This window comes from Sinohyriopsis cumingii, chromosome 6, assembly GCF_028554795.1.
Source record: "Sinohyriopsis cumingii isolate HCF-2022 chromosome 6, ASM2855479v2, whole genome shotgun sequence".
Classification (NCBI taxonomy): domain Eukaryota; kingdom Metazoa; phylum Mollusca; class Bivalvia; order Unionida; family Unionidae; genus Sinohyriopsis; species Sinohyriopsis cumingii.
In genome coordinates, this window is record NC_142966.1 from 78,271,733 (window position 1) to 78,292,757 (window position 21,025).

A 21,025-nucleotide genomic window follows, 5' to 3' on the forward strand; every position below is an offset into this window, starting at 1 on the left:
GGGTAAGGTGTGAACAAGGAAGCTGATGACATCGAAGTCTGTATGGGAGCAGACCAGTTTGAAACGATTCTCGTGTGTCTTCTTCTTGGAAAATTTGGGTTCGCTTTTCGTGAGTACCTTGACATATCTGAGGTTTAGCAGTTTCGTCTAATGCTTTCTGGTGAAATAATTGAAGACATTGCAATACTTCGTCGTACCATTGCGATTTATCCTTATCCTTGTTCGATCCAACAACGATTGTAATTCTTGTTGCAACATCCCAATGTTTCGATAAAAGAGGAGGAAGTCCTTTGAAGTTTTTTCATTTTTCTTTTGATATATTGTGAGGACGACGAGTATAGTAGTGTACACTTCTTTGGGATGAAATTATTTGTTTCAGGAGCAAAAACACTCAAGTGAATCATATCTTCCATTTCTTTGTTATACTGGAATTCGCACCCACTGATTGTCGGTATGTAATATCAGCTTCATGACAGGCATCACTCGACGTTAAGGTGTTTTCAAACGGACTAAATCGTGACAGTTCTTGTTTAGATAAATCGAACCTTGCAACACTTCCGTTCTGTCTCAGAGTTTGGATTTTGGTGTGGCCAGTTTTTAGTGGATGCAGGCTTCAGCAGCAGCTAAAAAAGATATCGCTGGAGAAGAAGTTACTTTAGAAATAGAAGTCAACGCATCAAAATCCTTATTATCTGTGGGTAGTTGTTCAATGTCTGACCATTTAAACACTTGCAAAAGAATCGATCCTCCTAGAGCAGTTAGGTACCACTAGTTTAAAAAATATATGCCGCAAATTATACAATTATTCCTAGCGTTTCACAACTATCTTGACAACCTCTCTTCAATGGGTCTTCTAAATCCCAACTGTCCACCGAAAGACTTCCAATTTTCTTTTCTCCCTTGTTTCTAGCAGGCTGGATCCATTTGTCTTTCGCACAAGTAATGCAGCTAAGGCGCAGGTTTGACGCAGTATCGACGGCTCACGGCGAGGTAAGTTGTATTGGGTTTAGTGACTAGTTTGTGCCGGGGCATGACTTTCTTGCGGTACATTAATCGATGGTAGAGGTTTCCTTCAAAGGATCGATTACTCCGTGATCCAGAAATAATTGTCGAACTTTTCTACAGCAACAACGTAAACATTCCACAACGGACCGACACTACTTTAATATTTCATCCTGAAAGTCGAAAGGGTTGGAAACGCAAGCTTGGTACCAAGCGTACAATGCTTCTCGTTGTTATGTGTGAATACTGTGGGGGTTTTAAAAGTAAAATTCATGCAAATGCAGGAGCAACGCTTATTTATTGGCATCGGTATTAAAAAAAAGTGTGAAAATACCACTTTTGCCATTTCTGTCATTTCGAACATTTTAGGCTCTCAAAGGCATGGTCAAATAACTCGTGGAATTTTTAAATAAAATTTGTCCGACTTTCCTGTAGATGAGTTTGGCTCCGTTCATGATGACTGTAGGGCATTTCGTGCCTTGTTCTGAATAATATTTCAAAAGAAGCCGTGTGTCGTATCCCGAAAATGTAAGCTTTAACTGTAGCATATCAATGGCAGTCTCCGTAACGCTGGATGCCCTCTTGGCTAAAAGTGTCGTCGGTAGGGTATAAGATCCAGTTGGCAAAATCGAGAAGAGTGCGGGTCCTCGAAAGATTTTTTTTGTACGTCCTCCTGGAAACTTACTACAATTAGGACAGTGACGGTTCTTGGATGAACTTCAAGCAAGCCCACTGAGCTACGCAGAAATTAGATACGGCAATGTCAGTCTCTTTGCGTACAGTCAACATTAAAAAAGATGAAATCCACTTGTTTCTTTTTCTTGTGCTGGTCTTCCTTCAGTTCATTGTTGTATTTTTAATGCAACATTAATGTTCAGAGTCCACGATCAGGTCACAGAAACGGCATTTCATTCTCTTTTCTTGACAAACGTGTGTCTTGGAGTTTTTGATTTTAATGAGATGTCCAATAATTCGCAAGCACTTTTCTGTTGTTGATCTTGCTTCATGCGATGTTGTTCGTAACACGTAGGACCGACAAAGGTTCGCTTGCATGAAAAGCAATGAATTCGTTCCTTTCCTTCAGGAATGCATTGCTTGGACGCCAAACAACCCCAGCATCTCTCTCCTCAGTGAATGTGTTGGTCTCGAGTAGTAACTCCTTGGTAACATTTCTCACAGTAGTAACTGTATTCGAGAAATCATGTGATACTAGTAATGGCATCGAAATGTCCTTGATGATAAACGTGAATATATTTTCCGTCTGGGAAAGTGTACCCTCGAAACACCAGAAACACCAGAGGTCGACGATCAACTTGAGGGAATACTTTAAATGTTTAGGGAGGAGCCGATTCGTCTTGAATTTTTTGCCTTTCTTGAATGCCACACGCAGTCTCTTTCCGTATGTCTACCTCTTGTAACATTAGTTCTGCGTTGTTTTCGTCTGTCCGATTGTCGAGTTCTCTGTCATGCTCTTTTCCATTCTGCGGTTTCCTTCTTGTAGGCATATGTTCAACCCATAAAGATAGCCCGGGGCTAAACATATCTAGTCTTGGGAGTTGTTGATTTGGACTATACTGTGAATTTATTATACCAGTAATATCTTTAGGAGATGAAATATGATCATGTGTAGTGTGGCTTTTCCATTGGTCATCTTAATTTCGTTATTAGATTGCTGTTGAATTTTGTGGACGACTTCAGACGGCATTAATTCTGCCGATCTGCTAAACTCAATCGAGACGGGCAACTTCAAACTGTCGTAATAAATGGAGAGTCTCAAACAATCATCTTCTTTAAAATGACGTTGTTGTTTTAGTGTTTCTAATAAGGGATCCCACAAATCGGCGATGAAACATACTGCTTTCAGTCATACGAAGGTATTATGGGTTGTTTTCACAGACGTCATGATTGTGTACGCAAATACACACAATACAACGAGAGCGTATCTTGCGCCTCCATTTTGAGTCCCTAACAAACCTTTATCAACATGAGTCATCACGTATATTCAAGATAATAATCTTATTTACTTGTCGATTAGGATATTTACTTAATCGAAATGATACATAGATTGGATTTGAAATTATGTACCCCTATAGAACAAAAATAAAAATAAAACTGTAAGTTACCTGGCTTATATCGAAAGACAGAAGAGTGAAGTTGAAGCGTAATCGAGCATATTGTTATAAAAAATAAATGCAGTTTTTTTTATACAAACAGAAAATATTGTCTTTTAAAAAATATTTTGTGTTTTGACCCTAAGCTTATCACCTTGAAAGAGTATTTCCGGGCAATGATCTTCGGGATACAATAACAGTTACGGAAGTAAAATATCATACTATGTGTATTATGCCAGATTTTTATGTACAAATTCTTTTCTCAAACACGTGCATGTACTAAAGACAGCTGACGAACCAGTTTTAATAAGTAGGGTCAAATATTGTATTTGTGGTGGAGATTATGGGTGATATTGAATATAAACGATAACTGTTCAAGGAAATTGTCTTCATTGTATTAAAACGAAACATTTGCCTAGAGAAGCACGACTTTGTACCGAATCTCAAAACCGATTATTCTTGAAATGCCTTATTAAAATTTAAAAATATATATTACCAATTGGCTTTTTAACTTGAGCTATAATCAAATAATTGATTTTAGCGCATGTAAATGCATATTTCTACTTGTTTGTGTATCCATTTGTTTATGCGTCTATTTATTGATGGATCTGTTTGCTTATGAAAGAACAACAAACATGGTTGAAATTTCAATGTTCTACTAGAAGAAAAAAGGAGAAAAGACACGCATATGTCTCATGCAGTTGATATGCACAACATAATGTGATGTTATGTTATATACTTGTGCACAAAATGAGACATGCCTTCATAATTATGTGGGATGAACAATGTTGTTAGGTGCCGGTTTGCGTGGCTAGAGAATCAAAATGGCGGATATGGAAGTACACACATTTTGTGAATTCAAGTGGAAACAACCGATACCTCTGACAAGACATCTACTCCTCTTCTCGAGATAAAAGTCAAGCTACTTGCTAAACCTGTCAGGAGAAAGGACGCTGGGTTCCAGAATCCCCACAATGTCAAAGTAAAGGAACGACAGGAGAAAAGAGAGACAAAGGTTACGATACCTGTTATCATTGTCGTTAGAAAGGAAGAAATAAAAACGGAACAAACGAGAGAAATCCAGACGACTCGAAGAACAACAGAAGACGAAGAAATTCAAAGAGAGACAGATAGTGAAAGAAGAAAATGGATTTTTGTGAAGTGTGTGAAAAAGCAGAGAATATACCAGTGAAAAACGTATGTGTTTTTTGTCTTTATTTTTTATATTGTGGACACACACACACACACACACACACACACACACACACACACACACACCGACACAGCATTCAATGATTGGAAAATTGTATTTTGGATAGTGTGTATGGGTTATTGGATAGTATAGATGGTGTGTTGGATAATACTTTTGTAAGATTTCATCTCCTTTTACACCATATCCCGTTCTTTTGATAGTTGATATTTGAATACAAGACGCTACACAGGGCATTTTGGATTGTCTATGGGTGTTGGATGGTAGAGATGATATGATGGACAATATGTTTGTATGATTTCATCGCTTCTTTTACATCATAGTCCTTTCGCTGACATTAGTTGTGGGGATGTTAGACACTACATAAGTCGTTTTGGACCGTGTGTAGTTGGATAGTATTTAGTATTCCAATGTTAATTTCTCATAGTGCCCTATAAGCGTTTGTATAGTGATGAAAAAATGAGGCTGAATAGTATATGTCAGCGAAAGGGCTATGATGTAAAAGAAGCGATGAAATCATACAAACATGTGTGTTTAAACAGTAATAAAAAAATTAGGTGCTGGATTGTATATTTGGTGTTTTTGGATTGTAATCAAAAGTGGATGCTAGATTGTATGGTATGTATTTGAAATGTAATTTAAAAAAAGGAGGCGCTGAATGATACTCAGACAAGTGTGTGTTGGATTGTATCTAACACTGTTGATATGACATTTACCATATGTCCAATAGATTTTTCAATATGGAAATGGCCTATAACAGTTACAGAGTTACCATTTAACCTATAGCACTTTTGACCCAATAAACCATTATGACCCTATAAACACTTTTGACCCCATAAATAATTTTGACTCCATAAACACTTTGGACCCATAAACCCATTCCTATGTTAAACCTATGGACCAGTTTAACATATGATTTCCTAATCGTACGTATAGTGGAGCCTACTGATGTCAGCTTTAACACTGTTACTATGTTACCCAGTTGAGGTCAGCCACTTGTAACACTGTTACCATTTGACCCAAAAAACACTTTTGACACATAAACCCATTCCTGTGTTAAAATTATGGACCACTTTAACATACGATTTCCTCATGACCCCATACAGCTGCATCAATGTAAGTCTACTGGCTAATGTTATCTTGTATGATCCCAAATACCCCCATAAAACTACTGACCACATACCCCACAGCGTGGTAAAATAGATTGTTGGCCATTGAAGGTTGGTGCATTTCTCCTGTTTCCTTCATCCCAAATACAACTCTTTATTTGCTTGTGAGCTTTCCAGATGTAACGATTTACAACCCCTGCACTTGTCTCATGAATCCTGAGACTGGTTGTTGTTGTTGTTGTGGGGTTTAACGCCATTTTTCAGCACACGATAGGCCAGTATTAATGGTGGAGGAAGAACCCAGGAAAACCCCGGAAAGAACCACCGACCCACGAGAAGCTACTGGCAAGCTTTCTCACATACCCACATTGGCTGAATCCGAGACTCGAACCGCCGCAGACAGAGGTGAGATGGCAGTGATCCGTAACGAAGAGCGCTTTAGACCACTCGGCCACTCGGGGCCCCTAATCCTGAGACTGGAACAGATGATTAATTCGAAAAGAACAGAAAATAAATTATATTATGAACCAAGTATTTTAAGATGTCTGATGATGAGATCAATCGGAACACTTTGTGGTTTTTCTAGAGTGGCTGGCTAAAGTCCTCATATTTCTATATGTTCTGCTGCTTTTGCACATCCTTTAATATTAACGTAAACACAAGAGCAGTTGTTTCAGAAATACATTAGCTGCTATCAGTTTATTGTGGCAGTAGTACCTCTAGAGAAGCGAGAGCACCACGTGGTGATCAGTTTGACATAATCCATCTTGGAAATATTTGGATGCAGTGATACAGCGCTAAAGGGGGGAAATCGCAGGAATATGACTGAATTCTCAGTCACTCACTAAAGTATTTAGGACAAAATAGAACCAAGTCAAAGAATAATGATACCCTTATAAAATGATCTGCACAAGTTCAGTAAAAGAATGGTGTCCTGGTCGTTCTTGCTTGAAAACATAATGAAGTTGGCAATATTCTGGCCAAGAATAATTCATCTCAGGTGAGTCACCGTAATGAAAGCTATGATGGAGCGTCATGTGCAGGTTGGTAAAGGTATGCAAAGTTTGCTACTTTAATAGCTCCGATATGGTTTTTCCAATCAATGTGCGTGTGTGTGTGTGTGTGTGTACAGAAAAACCTAAAACTGTGCAGCTAATATATGCTTTGTTTGTATATGAGATGTGATTATAAATATTACAAATATTGAATGTGCCTGTGTGTCCGTGTTCGAACGTACACAACATAAGCTTGTAGTAAGAGAATTTAATGAAAAATAGATAGAAAATACACTTCTTACCACATGAAAAGTGAAGTAGTACTTTTCCGGACCTAAGTACTCGAGACAAGTGAGAAATTATGATTCCCATGTTGCACTGCACTGGTCATGATGTATCAGTTCCATGAAATAATATTATTAAATACAATTTTTAGGGACAATTGGACTGTATGACATAAAAGTATGAAAAGAAAAAGTCAAGGCATATTGTATTTATTGAATATAATACACTTTCTTTTATGGACAATGAATGAGAGCACTTTCATCGATTGAATTTTTCTTTATTTGCTTTTGTACTTTTTTATTTGAAAAACAAAATCATGACAGGGAACGTTTTAAACCCCATTGTCAAATCATGCAGGTGGGGTGTTTCTTACACACCCATATATCTCGACTTTCATGCATGGGAAATAGGTCTTATTCCATGATAAGGGATGAAATCGAACAAATCTGGCTGTCACGTGATATGGCAGGTTGTGTTTGTTGGATAATTCGCTGGTCGTCCCTCTGAAATTCTGCAATATAAGTATACACATTTTCATATCTCTGCAACATAAGCATACACATTCTCATACATAAGTAGAATAAAGAAGTAATTAATAATCACAGAGATAAATTTTAGTCCAGAAAGTCCATGTAGCGTCATAGCAATCCGTGCACATTTTATGTATTAAATACAGAAGCAATTGAAACTAAACCCTGTACATAAAAGTATTGCAAACTCCGTCCCTACAAGTTTTCTTCGCAGACTGTTCGCTATGTTTTATTTTATTTTATTTTAAAGAAAGCTAGTGTTCAATAGACAGTGTTATAAAAATTTAGTCCGGTTAAGGAAAGAGTACAAAAATCGAGAATTTTTAAGCATGATAAAAGGAATTCAAAAGTTGGGACCATTTTTGGGACCATTTCATCTCGAGTGTCCACTGTAAACATCAATTCATATTAATTAGTTAGTCTCCCAACTTATCAAAACCGATAAGCTGGTTTTCCATGCCACGTTAAGCTAATTGAAATAGTTCACGTCTAAGTAGGTCATGCCTTTCGGTCAGTCTTTTTTTGCTCAATTTTTATAAACGAATTCTTTAGCAATATTTTGTACGAATTCTTTACGAATGTTTTGTTACACACGATGACATAAAATACAATCTATGTGAACGAAACAAGAAAAAAAATAAACAGTCAAAAGTTTACTATGGACAGATGAATGATTGAACAGTTCATAGTCCTATCTTCATCGGATTTTCCATTCATTTAGATCCAAGAAATGAAATGTTAGAGGACAATGGTTAATTTGAATGCCTTTTAGATCTTTTGTTTTAAAATGGTTCCGTTAAACAATTTCATTTTAAATTGTGTAGTCAGTAATTCATGGCGCCAAGTTTTCTGAAACAGAGAACCAGTCCAAGCTTCACATGTAACTTTGCTGAATACCACAGCTTCTGGTGATTATGAGAATGCACGCGCTTCATTGGCAGCTCATAGTCTTCAAGAATAAATGGCTGCCATAAGACCCCTATGACCCCTATGACCCCTGGATCATAGAAAACCTAGACCATAAGGTATGTTAGTCCATATCATCTCTGCAAAGTAGTATACCAGAACAGTAGCTGAATCCTACCGAACTTCTCTAATCACATACAGAATTCAAATCAAAACCAATGGATAAATAACCCCAGAATAAGAATGGCAATTCAGATTTGATTCATTGTGACAGAATAATGTGACCCCTAAACCACGCAAACCTGTAACATATTTTTTTTTCTACTAGAGAGAGCGTGAATGCGACAGAAACTTTGTGATCGATTATGAACAACAGCATAACTGAGAGCAAATACACTTACCTGAAGAACAGTACTAACTGGAGAAGTGTTAATGTTCTGAAATGTTTTTCCGTCTGCGCTGTAGGAGACGTAGTATGAATTAACATAATAGTAACTGCTAAAACTTTGTTCCTCCACGGCAGATATTTCCGTCATCTGGCCTGCAAAAGAGGATAAAACATCAATCAACCTGAAGTTCGTCGAGATCTGTGCAATGATTATGTGTGCATGTGTGTGTACGTGCGTGCGTGCGGCATAATGAAATCCATACACATTTATTCTGCAGATGTTTTTATTGGTGAGCCAATGGCTTTTTGTTTCCAAAGTCGTCTGTGTCCAGAACCAGTCCAGAAAGTCCATTGTACATTTGCACCATCGAGCAACAGACATCTGAGATCGAAGAGTTCCATTTTGCAAAATAATGTCGTTATTAACAGCATTGACCTTTCATGTAATTTAATCAGTATTATTCTCGACAAGGTCGACGAAGTTATTAAAATGAATACAATAACATGTATATAGGCAACACATGTGCCCACTAAGATCACAACATCGCAAGTAAGTCTTTTCCTTTCATTCCACCTTTCTTTATTCACCCAAGATAATAGAATAAACAAATAACGACCTTGTCCATTTGTATATGCAAACATACGTTCCTGAAATAACCCACTGATAATGTACTGAGTTTGCACCTGTGTAGTCCATCCTTGAAACTGTCAGTGGAAGAGTTTGTGGACACCATTCAGTCTCAGTAATTTTCTCAGGATGGTCTAACCTTGAATATATGACCCAAAAATGGTGGTAGGTGACACACCCTCTATTTGCCATACCCGAGTATATAAGTTTCATTTATTTCTCTCAACAGGCTTTAAAGGAAACAAATATATGACCAACGTTTCTTGAAAAGGTGGAGACAATCATTGACAGAAATTAGAAATCTTACCAAGATCTACCTGTAGCCATGAATCGTTGTTTTGTCCACACCAGACAGTGGAGTTCAAATGCAGTCTCCCGTCTTGAGGCACATACCCATCTTTAGTGAGGAATGCTGACATCTGCGCGTCGGGGATCTTGTTTCGATCACTGACACCGACAACACTATTGAGGCATGCTGTAAATTAATCCACAAAAGGCTATTTACAGAATGTAATTAAGCCACAAAGTTCTGCATAATTTCAAAATGATTCTTACAATTAGCATGGACTTCTTTAATAAAATGTGAAAATTGGAAAATCTGATTTAATGTTATGCTTTATATTTTCTTAGGGTAATCTTTTTTAATTCCTATAAATTACGATCTGTTAAGGCAACATGCATTTCTAACAATTTCCCACACAATCCAAACTAAATGCATACCTGTCAAGCAAAAATCAGATTTGTAGCCTATGTAAATCATGAGAGAATTTTCAAAAGAAAATTAAGTTTCCTAAATGTTATTCATTGAATAAGTTTCCTTGTCTGTACGCTTTAAAATATATTAATACGAAAGTGCAGCTACTATTTGTTATTTCACGTTGTTTTATAATTAATTTTTACTCCATGACGTAAAAAATCCTTTCCAGTAAGAAAGTATATAATATAGAAAAGGTTGACATGCAGTTCAGTTGTAATAGAGTTGACTTGCAGTTCAATTGTAATAGAGTTGACTTGCAGTTCAATTGTAACAGAGTTGACTTGCAGTTCAGTTGTAATAGAGTTGATTTGCAGTTAAATTGTAAGTGTTGACTTGCAGTTCAGTTGTAATATAGTTGCATTGCGGTTCAATTATAACAGAGTTGGCTTGTACTTCAATTGTAATAGAGTTTATTTGTAGTTCAATTGTAATAGAGTTGACTTTGTAATTCATTTGTAATAGAGTTGATTGGCAGTTCAATTGTAATAGAGTTCATATGTTGTTCAATTGGAATAGAGTTTACTTGTAGTTCAACTGTAATAGAGTGGATTTGTTATTCAATTATAATAGAGTTGACATGTAGTTTAATTGTAATAGAGTTGATTTGCAGTTAAATTGTAATAGTTGACTTTGGAGTTCATTTGTAATAGAGTTGACTTGTAGTTCATTTGTAAGAGTTGACTTGTATTTCAATTGTAATAGAGTTGACTTTTAGTTCAATTATAATAGATTAGAACTGTAGTTCAATCATACTAGAGTTGAATAGCAGTTAATTATAGTAGAGTTGACTTGTAGTTCAGTTATAATAGAGCTGAAGGGAAATCATGTCTCTAAAGAACGCCAGGGGCGGAAGAGGGGAGAGTACGCCTGGCGCCTGGGCAGAAGAAATGAGCACGAAACAAACGAAACGTTTCCAAGAGTACATTTTCTTTACAGTTAAATAGTAACAATTATGCTCTGGAAATGCTTAAATTTGGGAGCTTCCTGTGCCTCCACCAAGGTTTCCATCCCACAGACACCATTTCTACTTTTTTACCCTACCCCTAAACAATATTTCTGGAACCCATCCTGGACACTCAGGGGACCACAAAACCTGTTTTTATGGACATGTCATCTTTTTACAGAGGCAAAATATAAGACAATTTAACCGTTGAACATGAGTTCTCTCCTGGAAGGTACCGTTACGACAGTTTAGATATGATTCATATAAGATTTTTACAGGTTGATGACATCATTTAAGTTCCTATTTGTGTTTTTTTTCGCATGTAATGAATTTTCTTCAATCTGTACAGTTTCAACAAATCATGCAATTCATTTGTCACTAGTAACATTTTGTTGAGTCTTTGAACTGGCTCCATTTGATACCTTGTTATTCCTATTACGGATTTTGAAATATTAACTCTGCAAACATGTTTGAAAGCAAAACAAATAGCTTTACAAGCATTAACCTATACAAAAATATTTCAGGGGTGTACGTTTTATGTACATGTGGGTAGGTACATAGGTAGTTAGATGGGTCAGGTGATTTGTTGGTAAACAGGTAGGCAGGTACAAAGCTGGCTAGATGGGTGAGAAAAGGCAGAAATGTAGGTATATATATATATAAAGCATACTTATTTCGCAGTTCCTTCCTCCATGCAAACTGGAACAGTTGCATCGGTACCCGTACCCGCCCGTATGGTCAATACACAGTGCCCCATTTTGGCACGGATTCATCGTGCATTGGTTGGTCTCTGTAAGATGATGCAATTAAAGTTCATTAAACTAAGTAACTCATTTGAACTGTTTCATATGATCATAAAAACAATTTTATTTTTCTTTTGTAGCGAGTGCAAACTTTGCAATAGCATGATGTACATCACCGATGTAAACACTTTTGGTGGTTCGTAGCAGTGGTTATTCACAACAGTGGCCCGACTGTTTATATATATATATAATATCAGTGACTGTTATTTTAACATCTATCTTAAGCTATTTCACATGGTATCCTTAAGGACTCGTGTGTGTGTGTGTGTGTGTGTGTGTGTGTGTGTGTGTGTGTGTGTGTGTTTGATTTTAACGTAGCTTTAACAATTTTAGTGAGATCGCTAAGATGGCTGTGGTGTGGGAGTGAAGTCTAGCACTGGGTCATGATGCCGCATACATGTAACATGCCCCACCCAGTCACATTATCCTGACACCACGCCAAGTCCTAACACTAACCTCTTAATGCTGAGTGCCAAGCGAGGCAGCTGTTAGTACCATTTTTAAAGGTCTTTGATATAACTAATCCAGGGTTCAAACACAATGACCTTCCGCATCCGAGGCGAACGCTCTAACCACTTAGGCCACCGGACTCCTGTAATCAATTCTATCTTAACAAAAGCTAAGTTATCTGAAGACGTATTTTGCCTCTATGTACGACTTTTGTTATCAGTGTCTTTATCATGCAAAAAATAGAATTTCTAGGATAACCGTTTAATATTTTTGTCTTGTAAATGAAATTGCAAAACAAATTTAAAATAGCGACACTTCTGAGCATGGACAATTTATGAATGTTTTGACTTGAATCATCAAATCATTTCTTGAGCTTGCGAGTTAATTTGGCAGGAACGTAAACTTGTTATGTACTGGAATCTCTCTTTACGTTTCGTTTAACAGTATTGTGAATACAAAAACATGCAGATGTTAGCCATTTTATTTCCGCTTTGTTGTCTCATATTTAGACTAATTCATCATGGTGCAGTTGACCTCTTTCAGTCGCATCGTGAACCTAGAATTGGTATGTGTAACCTCACATGCCTGATCTTGTGATGATGCGTTTACCTATTATTTCCATGGAGAAGATGGCATCGGCAAGCTTGCCGTACTCATTCCACGCGCGGATGGTGACAGTGTACTGCGCCGTTGCGTCAGGGGCTATACCGGAAATAGCCCCCTTGGACTGGTCGATTTGGATGCCGGGAGGAAATTTCCCAGACACCAGTTCATACCGTATTTTTCCTCCTCCTGGATCCTGTTAAAACCACAAATAAAGTACTGTAGGTGTCTTACCATCAAATCTCCCTCCAGGTACTTTGCAAGAATCATTAGGCAAGCAGAAGCAACATTCGCATGTTTTTAACTTTGTTTTCCAATGAGCGATTTATTTTATACGTTTATTTCTGCCAACTTTATCGTAGGTGAGTGGAAAACCAAAACAGTTCAATCAAAATGAGAATTCCAGTATGTCTTAAAGTGAACTTATAAGCCCGTAGAAACTCCAAAAATCAGGAAATTTTGGATATGAAATAGTTTCGTATATAGATGTCAATTTATCGTTACCACCACATACTTATGAGGCGTATATAAATGTATTTCATTTGTAGTATAAATAAGTGACCTGTTACAAGCATGCATGCATGTATTATGTGAATTTGTTATTATTATCAGTATTATTATTATTATTATTATTATTATTATTATTTTTATTATTAGTTGCTGTTGTAGTAGTAGTAATAGTAGTAGTAGCAGCATTGTATGCAAGTATGTGTGTGTGTGTGTGTGTGTGTGTGTGAGATTCATTAAAATGGCTAAGTCTCGATAGATAATATTCGTTCTCTGCTTGTTGATTAAAACTGCCGTAAAGAAGCAGAAGTATAAATTACCACTGCATTGAGTTTTGCGTCCACAGTTTCACCTCCGTGGTAAGTGCCGAAAAATCCAACTGATGAATTTTTTATCCAAACCGGCGGAAAGCTCTTGATCATCTCAATCATCTGAAAAAAAAAGCAGTCCTCAAGCTTCTACAGAACAAACAATCTTTGCCTTGACATTGAAGTAGTCTACTACAGAATAATTACTCTTTACTATAACACTGAAGCAGCCTACAAGCTACTAAAAACAAATAATCTTTGCCGTGACACTGAAGCAGTCTGTCTACTACAGAAAAAAATAAGTATTGCTATAACACTGAAGCAGTCTGTCTACAAACTACTACAGAATAAATAATCTTTGCTATGACACTGAAGCAGTCAGTCTACAAGCTACTACACAATAAATAAGTATTGCTATAACACTGAAGCAGTCTGTCTACAAACTACGACAGAATAAATAATCTTTGTTATGACACTGAAGCAGTCTACAGGACTCACGGTACTAATTCAGTTCCCATTGTAAACGTATGTAAACACCATGATATTAAATATTCAATAACTTTAACTTTCTGTATATTCATGACCACACCTATATTTATCAGTATAGAACGAAAATTCCATCAAGAAAACAATGTCTCTATTTTTTTAAGTTACAACTTGGATAAGCTCTCAAAAGATTGATTTTCCTACAAAATAACTTTCATTATCAACCAATCCTGGCCACCCAAACCCATATACACTCTATTTTACCCCCATTTTCAGGCTGGTTCCAATTTTTCCTTACAATTAGTACGGTGTGTCCTACAAGCTATTACAGAACAAATAATATTTACTGCAGTGATTCCTAACCTTTTTTGGCCGCGAAAAAAATCTTTTGTGCCTCACGACCCCGTTCAACATTTTGACAACTTGTGCCACCCTTAAATAAAAATACCCTCGGTGACCCTACAGAACGTCCTCTCGACCCTGATTGTTGTCACGACCTGGGGGTCGGGAACCACTGCTGTACCATAACATTGAAGAAAAAAGATTTTAAAAAATAAAACCAAAACACACACGTCAAACCCATCCACGAACTAATGCTAAGCATATTCTTGAATGTAAGTGTTTTAAAAATATATGAAAATTGTAAATTCCTTTTGTGATTGTATAGATAACCATATACTGAGATATTTATTGAAGGGACTTAATTTGGTTTTTAGTCTACAAAGTGATGAAACTAAGAACGGAATAATTAGCTTTGGAATTTACTCTCATATATTTAAAGAAGTGGATGCTTTCCACCAAATTTTAAGATATGTCATGCATGATATAATAGTTTTGAAGCAGACTGTCAGAAACGTTGTTGATTCTGATATCAAGTCATATGCATTTATATTTTGTGCATGGATTCATATGACTTTTGCGATATAGATATATATTTTGGTCAAAATATTGTGTGTTTCAGGATCATACCATGTAAAGAAAATCTGTCTGAATTCATATACCTCTAAAAAATTTCACTTACTTAAACAATTTCCTACAAATGTATTCACACCTATTTTACTCTGACATAAAATACGCCCAGGACAAGCATTTTAGATAAAGAGTAAAGTTTGAACTTTTGAGCTCAATATCTTTTTAATTGTTTTCTTCTGAAATCGAGGAATTTATTATTTTAATTACCCGGATTCGTACTTCATCAATGATACTTAATATAAATGACTATCAATACAAGATCACGGAATATATATATATATATATATATATATATATATATATATATATATATATATATATATATATATATATATATATATATATATATATACAAAAAGACAGAATTTGATCTTTGCCAATCTTAGAATTTAATAGACAATAAATTCTCAGTCCCTAAAGATTCAATCATATATTCCTTACAGTTACCATTTACTGTCATATTTGCTAACTTCTCACTATAATATGGTATGAAAATGATTTTGTGTATCATAACCCTCTTCTCATTTCTTGCTATGAGAAGGAATTTAAACAGAGAGAGAGAGAGAGAGAGAGAGAGAGAGAGAGAAAGAATTCAGGCTCTCTTAACAAAGGGTGTCACTCATAACCGTGTAGACATGGCTACATCTTGAGGAGGCTGAACGAGAGGTAATGGGAGCGACTGTAAGGAAAGACATAGCTCTTCTGGCTCTCAATGAACGAATTTTATTTAAATTATATATATATATATATATATATATATATATATATATATATATATATATATATATATATATATATATATATATATATAATGCTCCATTCTAGAGATACATCTATAAAACCTTTATATTTAAAATACACGAAATACATATAAGAATACACTTTTTCTTTGAGCTTACCAACTTCATACATTTGTATAATTTCTGCATTTTAAAATATAATACAGATTAGTTATATCTCGATTAACTTCATGATAGCCAAAGAGTATATAAATCAATAGTTGCGATTAATGAAACAATCGTTTTGAAGAAATGTATTTTACTAAATTTAAAATAGAATACTAATTTGGGATAGGTTACTAAACATTGTTCTTTATTACTTAAAGAATCTTTCGTTTCCAAATGCACGTTTGCTCAGCCCCAGTTCGTAAGTCATGTATCAGCTAAGGTATTATCACAAGCCATGGTTTGATATCTGAACATTGCCGCAGGCTAGAGTTAATCTCTTACGCAAGGTCACAGTGACCAGAGAGGAGACCCGGCATCTTCGATCGGCACAGGCATTAGATCAAGCGACTTCCCACCTATGCGTTAGAACTTAGTCCTAAGGTCAGAGGAACCCGCGAGGGAACGGGGCGTGTTCTAAATCCGTCCCCACGTGGACAGACAGCAAGAAGGACATTGTCCGCTAAGTTTGATTGAATCGGGTCACAACGACACCCAATCGGAATTGAGACAGAGGAAGTGATAACAATTTCGATCCGAATTATAGCTTCTAACTACCAAACGAAACTTTAGTCTCGCCTAGGAAGATTGCTGAGCAATATAGGGTTAACTCTGAGGAAGCCACTCGTAATTTGCCGGTAAAATTTAGAGAGGATATTCTGAGGAAAGACAAAGCTTCGTAAAGGTCAGTAAGTTATTTGCTCGATTTTTGCAGAATATTACGGCATTCTAATTATAATTATGTGTAGTAAGTATACTTAATTACTAGGATTATTTAGTACGTAGAATTTTCCTTTGTAATGTTCATTTACAGGCATATTTGAGTATTATGTAGAGAATTATGTAGACTGTTAGCTTGTGGTCAGAATTAATTTTGTAATTTGCTATTAGGTTACTTCGAAGTAAACTAATGCATTTATTCATGTGATATGTTAGAATTTACACATGCTTGAATTGTGAATTTGGAGAATGGTTGAAGTGTGTAAGTTCAGTTAATATGGATGTATGGGTATATCAGAGCATGGTTATTTGAATATTTGTGTACTTTGTATGAGTTGTAATGTTAAGAAATGCGTCTGATTGCTGTGATGTCGTTTAGTATAATGGGATTATGAATATTTATTGATGTGACGCAATTTATTGATGTATGTATAAGAAGTAATTAATACTATGCTTTTATTACGTTATTTTACCATACAATAACGTATATTTCGATGTGAATGAATGCGCGACCGAAGAAATTTAATTGCCGTTATCTGATGAGAGGCTGGGTGTAGTGTGAGATGAGAGGGCTAAGGAAAATATCGTACCGTCCTTGTGTTTTCACAGGAATCTTTTTGTGGGACAGAACTTGAGGTTCCGTTAAGTCCCGAGTCTCTAAGAGGGGTGACGGAAGTGAGACTAGCAGAGCAGTCGGAGTCGACAAGTCTAGTTGGTGGAGAGAGTCGATGAGGAGGAGGAAATTGAGCTGAGGAGGAGAAAGTAGAGAAGGAGGAAGCGTATAGAGGAGTCGAGGAGGAGAAGGAATTTGGAGAAAGTCGGGAGGAAGAGGAGAAGGAATTGGAGGGATAGGAAAGAAGAACACACAGATGAATAGAATACAAGGACAAGTGGAAAGCTATCTCACACTACTAATCAAATAATGCAGGGTCGAGCGGAGGGAGAGTACGTGGGAAATTTTCATCGTTTGAGTATTGAACTATGGGACTTGTATAATAATTTAAATAGAATATTGGGAGCACCTCACCCCAACTATAACACACTACCACAGTGGCGGCATAGCAACCTGTCACACCACACCAAATTAAATCTAAACATAAAGTTGGTAGCGAATTCGCCTTTTCCAATAATACATACAATAAATACAAATGAATATAAATTCTTTGAAACAATTAAACATTACATTCCAATATAAATTAGAAAGAACTCACAAAAATGTTGCAAAAATATGAATTTTACCGTTAAAATCTCAAATATTAAAACGTACATATTCTTTAAAGAAGTTTACAAACACGGATGATTCTTACCTGTAAAGAAAGACAGAGCTGTTCTGACTCTCGATGCACGAATTAGTTTTGCGTAAGCCTGCTCTCAATTTATACGCAGTGCATGTGTTAGACACATTTCGAATCAGAACAAGGCTCTAGTCCTTTCACACGGAAAACGTATGAATCATCTAGCTTACTCATCAATTAGGGATTTAGTAATTTGCCTGTTTAGCAGCTTCCCACCAAATCTCTAAATTGCTGACCTTTGGATACAAGAGATATGTATTTTTATGGTGTTTTGCACTTGTCATAAAGCGCAATATTTATTAAAATAGAATAAAGTTGTAGTACAGACATAGATCAAATTAATCTCAATATATTTTAGTGGAAAATTACTTTCAACATAATTTAATGAAAAATTACTTTTAATACAAGTTAGAGAAAATTTCAATATTAATACTTTTACTCAAACATTCTGTCCTAATAAATACAAATGCTGTTAGGTCAGCAAGCACTGAATATCAAGGCGTTGAAATGCTATCCAGAAGTTACATATGTTCCGTAACGGTTCTAATTCTAAGATTATTTATAAACTTCATTAATTAATAAATTCATATTTAGTCGAGTATGCATGTTTAATGGAAAATACAACTGTTTGTCTTTGTTTCTTTATATGTGTTATATTGCTTTAGTTTTCAAAAGAGACATATGTATCTTAATTATCCACTTTTATTTATCTTTTAATACGCCATTTTCCATGCAATTCATATGCCATTTTCTATGCAATTCATATGCCATTTTCCATGCAATTCATTTTCCATGCAATTCGTATGCCATTCTCCATGCAATTTTTATGCCATTATCCATGCAATTCATGTGCCATTTTCCATGCAATTCATATGCCAATTTCCATGCAATTTATATGCCATTGTCCATGCAATTCATATGCCATTCTCCATGCAATTTATACGCTATTTTCCATGCAATTCATATGCCATTTCTATGCAATTAATATGTCATTTGCCATGCAATTAATATGCCATTTTCCATGCAATTTATATGCCATTTAAGACATTAAATAAACTTTAAACTAGAATGCCTTAGAACTATTCATGAAAATATTTTGTTTATGTCATTTTCTTTATGATGTTAATCTTTTAAGAAACAAAGAGATTTAATAACGTAAATAATGATCTGAATTCAGTGTGAAAAGCAATAAAGCGAAATTGGTCACGAATTTTACAGGTTCGGGTTACTTATTTGAAATAATGATAACGTTTCCATAATCTTTATTCCGCATTAATCACGATATGAAAACGTAAATGTTTGGATCAACAAAGTTTCACTGTCTCATTGACTATAGTATTACCGACCTTAACAATGTCTACACCTTCCAGGTAGACTTGTCCTCCAGGCCCAGGGTTTATGTAGATACTGCCTCCATCACCCGACTAAAAGCAGATAAGCAAATGACATTAAAACCAGATCCTATTTTATATATTAAAATATGGAATAATTTAATCGGTATATGTATATCGTGACAGATAAATACAAAACACATACATATAAACTAGTGGTTAGAGCGTCTGCCTCGGATGCGGGAGGTCGTGGGTTCGATCTCTGGCCGAGTCATACCAAAGACTTACAAAAATGGTACTAACAGCTGCCTCGCTTGGCGCTCAGCATTAAGAGGCTAGTGTTAGGACTGGTCGGCCTGGTGTCAGGATAATGTGACTGGGTGGGACATCATGCAATATGACTGCGGCATGATGCCCCTATGCTAGAGATCACTACAAACTGCCACACTGCAGACATCGTAGCGATATGACTGAAAAATTATTAAAGCTACGTTAAAAATCCAAATCACATCACACACATACATATAAACATGCATGCATGCACGCACGTGCGCAAGCACGCACGCACGCGAGCACACACATACATACATACATACATACATACATACATACATACATACATACATACATACATACACACATACATACACACATGCATAACACATACATACATACATACATACACACACACACACACACACATACATACATACATACATACATACATACATACATACATACATACATACATACATACATACATACTACAGAATGATTAAGAAAAACCGTAGTTTTGTTGGCCTTTACCTGTAGAGTGATATTTCCATTGTCTATTGCGTCCACTCCTACGTTTGGGTACTGTATGTCCAAAACACTGTATGGAAAACAAAGGCGATATTATCAACAGATATGTCGCTGCAATTATAAAAGTGTTTGAGGTCAGCAGTTATTACCTGGGTCTTGAACAGAGTTTACAAAAGAAAAGCGTGCGTGCGTGTGTGTTTGTGTTTGTGTGTGTATTTTGTAAACAAATGCATTTGAATTTAATTGAACATCTGGATTTCTCTACAATATGCCGAGTTCTTTTGTGATTTTGTTCCGAACAGGTTTGCAGATTTTTAAAAATATGATCAAATTTATTTGAATATTTGACGGATGTAAATTCATATTTTGTTAGTCAAATAATATAAATTAAAAAACTAGGAAGTTTGAAAAATAATCTAAACATCGGCTACTATAATTTTAATAAAAACATGCATCGTCTAGGATTTGGTAAATGGAGCATGTTACAGCAATATGAGAATTAAAAAGTAAAAAAAAATATTATTTTAAACAAATACATATTGATCGTTGTGAGATAATTTATTTGTAAGAAACACTGAATTTTTTTTCTCCATATTTTAGCTATCGGTGATGTTGATTTGTTTTCTAACTAGCACAACTGTTTGTGTAATATGCATTTTTCGACCCCAAAAATACACATTTTAGGTATATTGTTACTCACCTATTCCCTTCAACGATAAAAAGAATTGCGGCTGCATTCAATAACAATGTTAGCAAAAACATGATTTTCTTCAAATATTTAAGCTATTCTGCGATCGGAGACTGTCATCGAATCAGGACAGCGGTGTAACCTATCTCGATTATTGTGGTCGCTCCAGGTTGGTCTCTGGAAGCCGCGGAATCCAACTTCCTTGTCAACAGCAGACGAATTTGATTGGTTGGACCGTTTAAGGTAGCAC

General features: G+C 35.8%; 1 protein-coding gene across 1 annotated transcript; it reads right to left on the reverse strand.

Moving 5' to 3' along the window:
• Positions 1-6,905: 6,905 nt before the first annotated feature.
• LOC149797276 (uncharacterized) lies at positions 6,906-20,957 on the reverse strand. The gene is made up of 9 exons (XM_089960386.1): positions 20,788-20,957; positions 20,091-20,157; positions 19,299-19,376; positions 13,548-13,658; positions 12,727-12,916; positions 11,535-11,654; positions 9,472-9,639; positions 8,550-8,689; positions 6,906-7,223 (listed from the first exon to the last, which is right to left on the reverse strand). Exons 1-9 carry the CDS (start codon positions 20,847-20,849, stop codon positions 7,062-7,064), a joined length of 1,098 nt encoding a protein of 365 aa, XP_089816512.1. The 5' UTR covers positions 20,850-20,957; the 3' UTR covers positions 6,906-7,061.
• Positions 20,958-21,025: the final 68 nt, after the last annotated feature.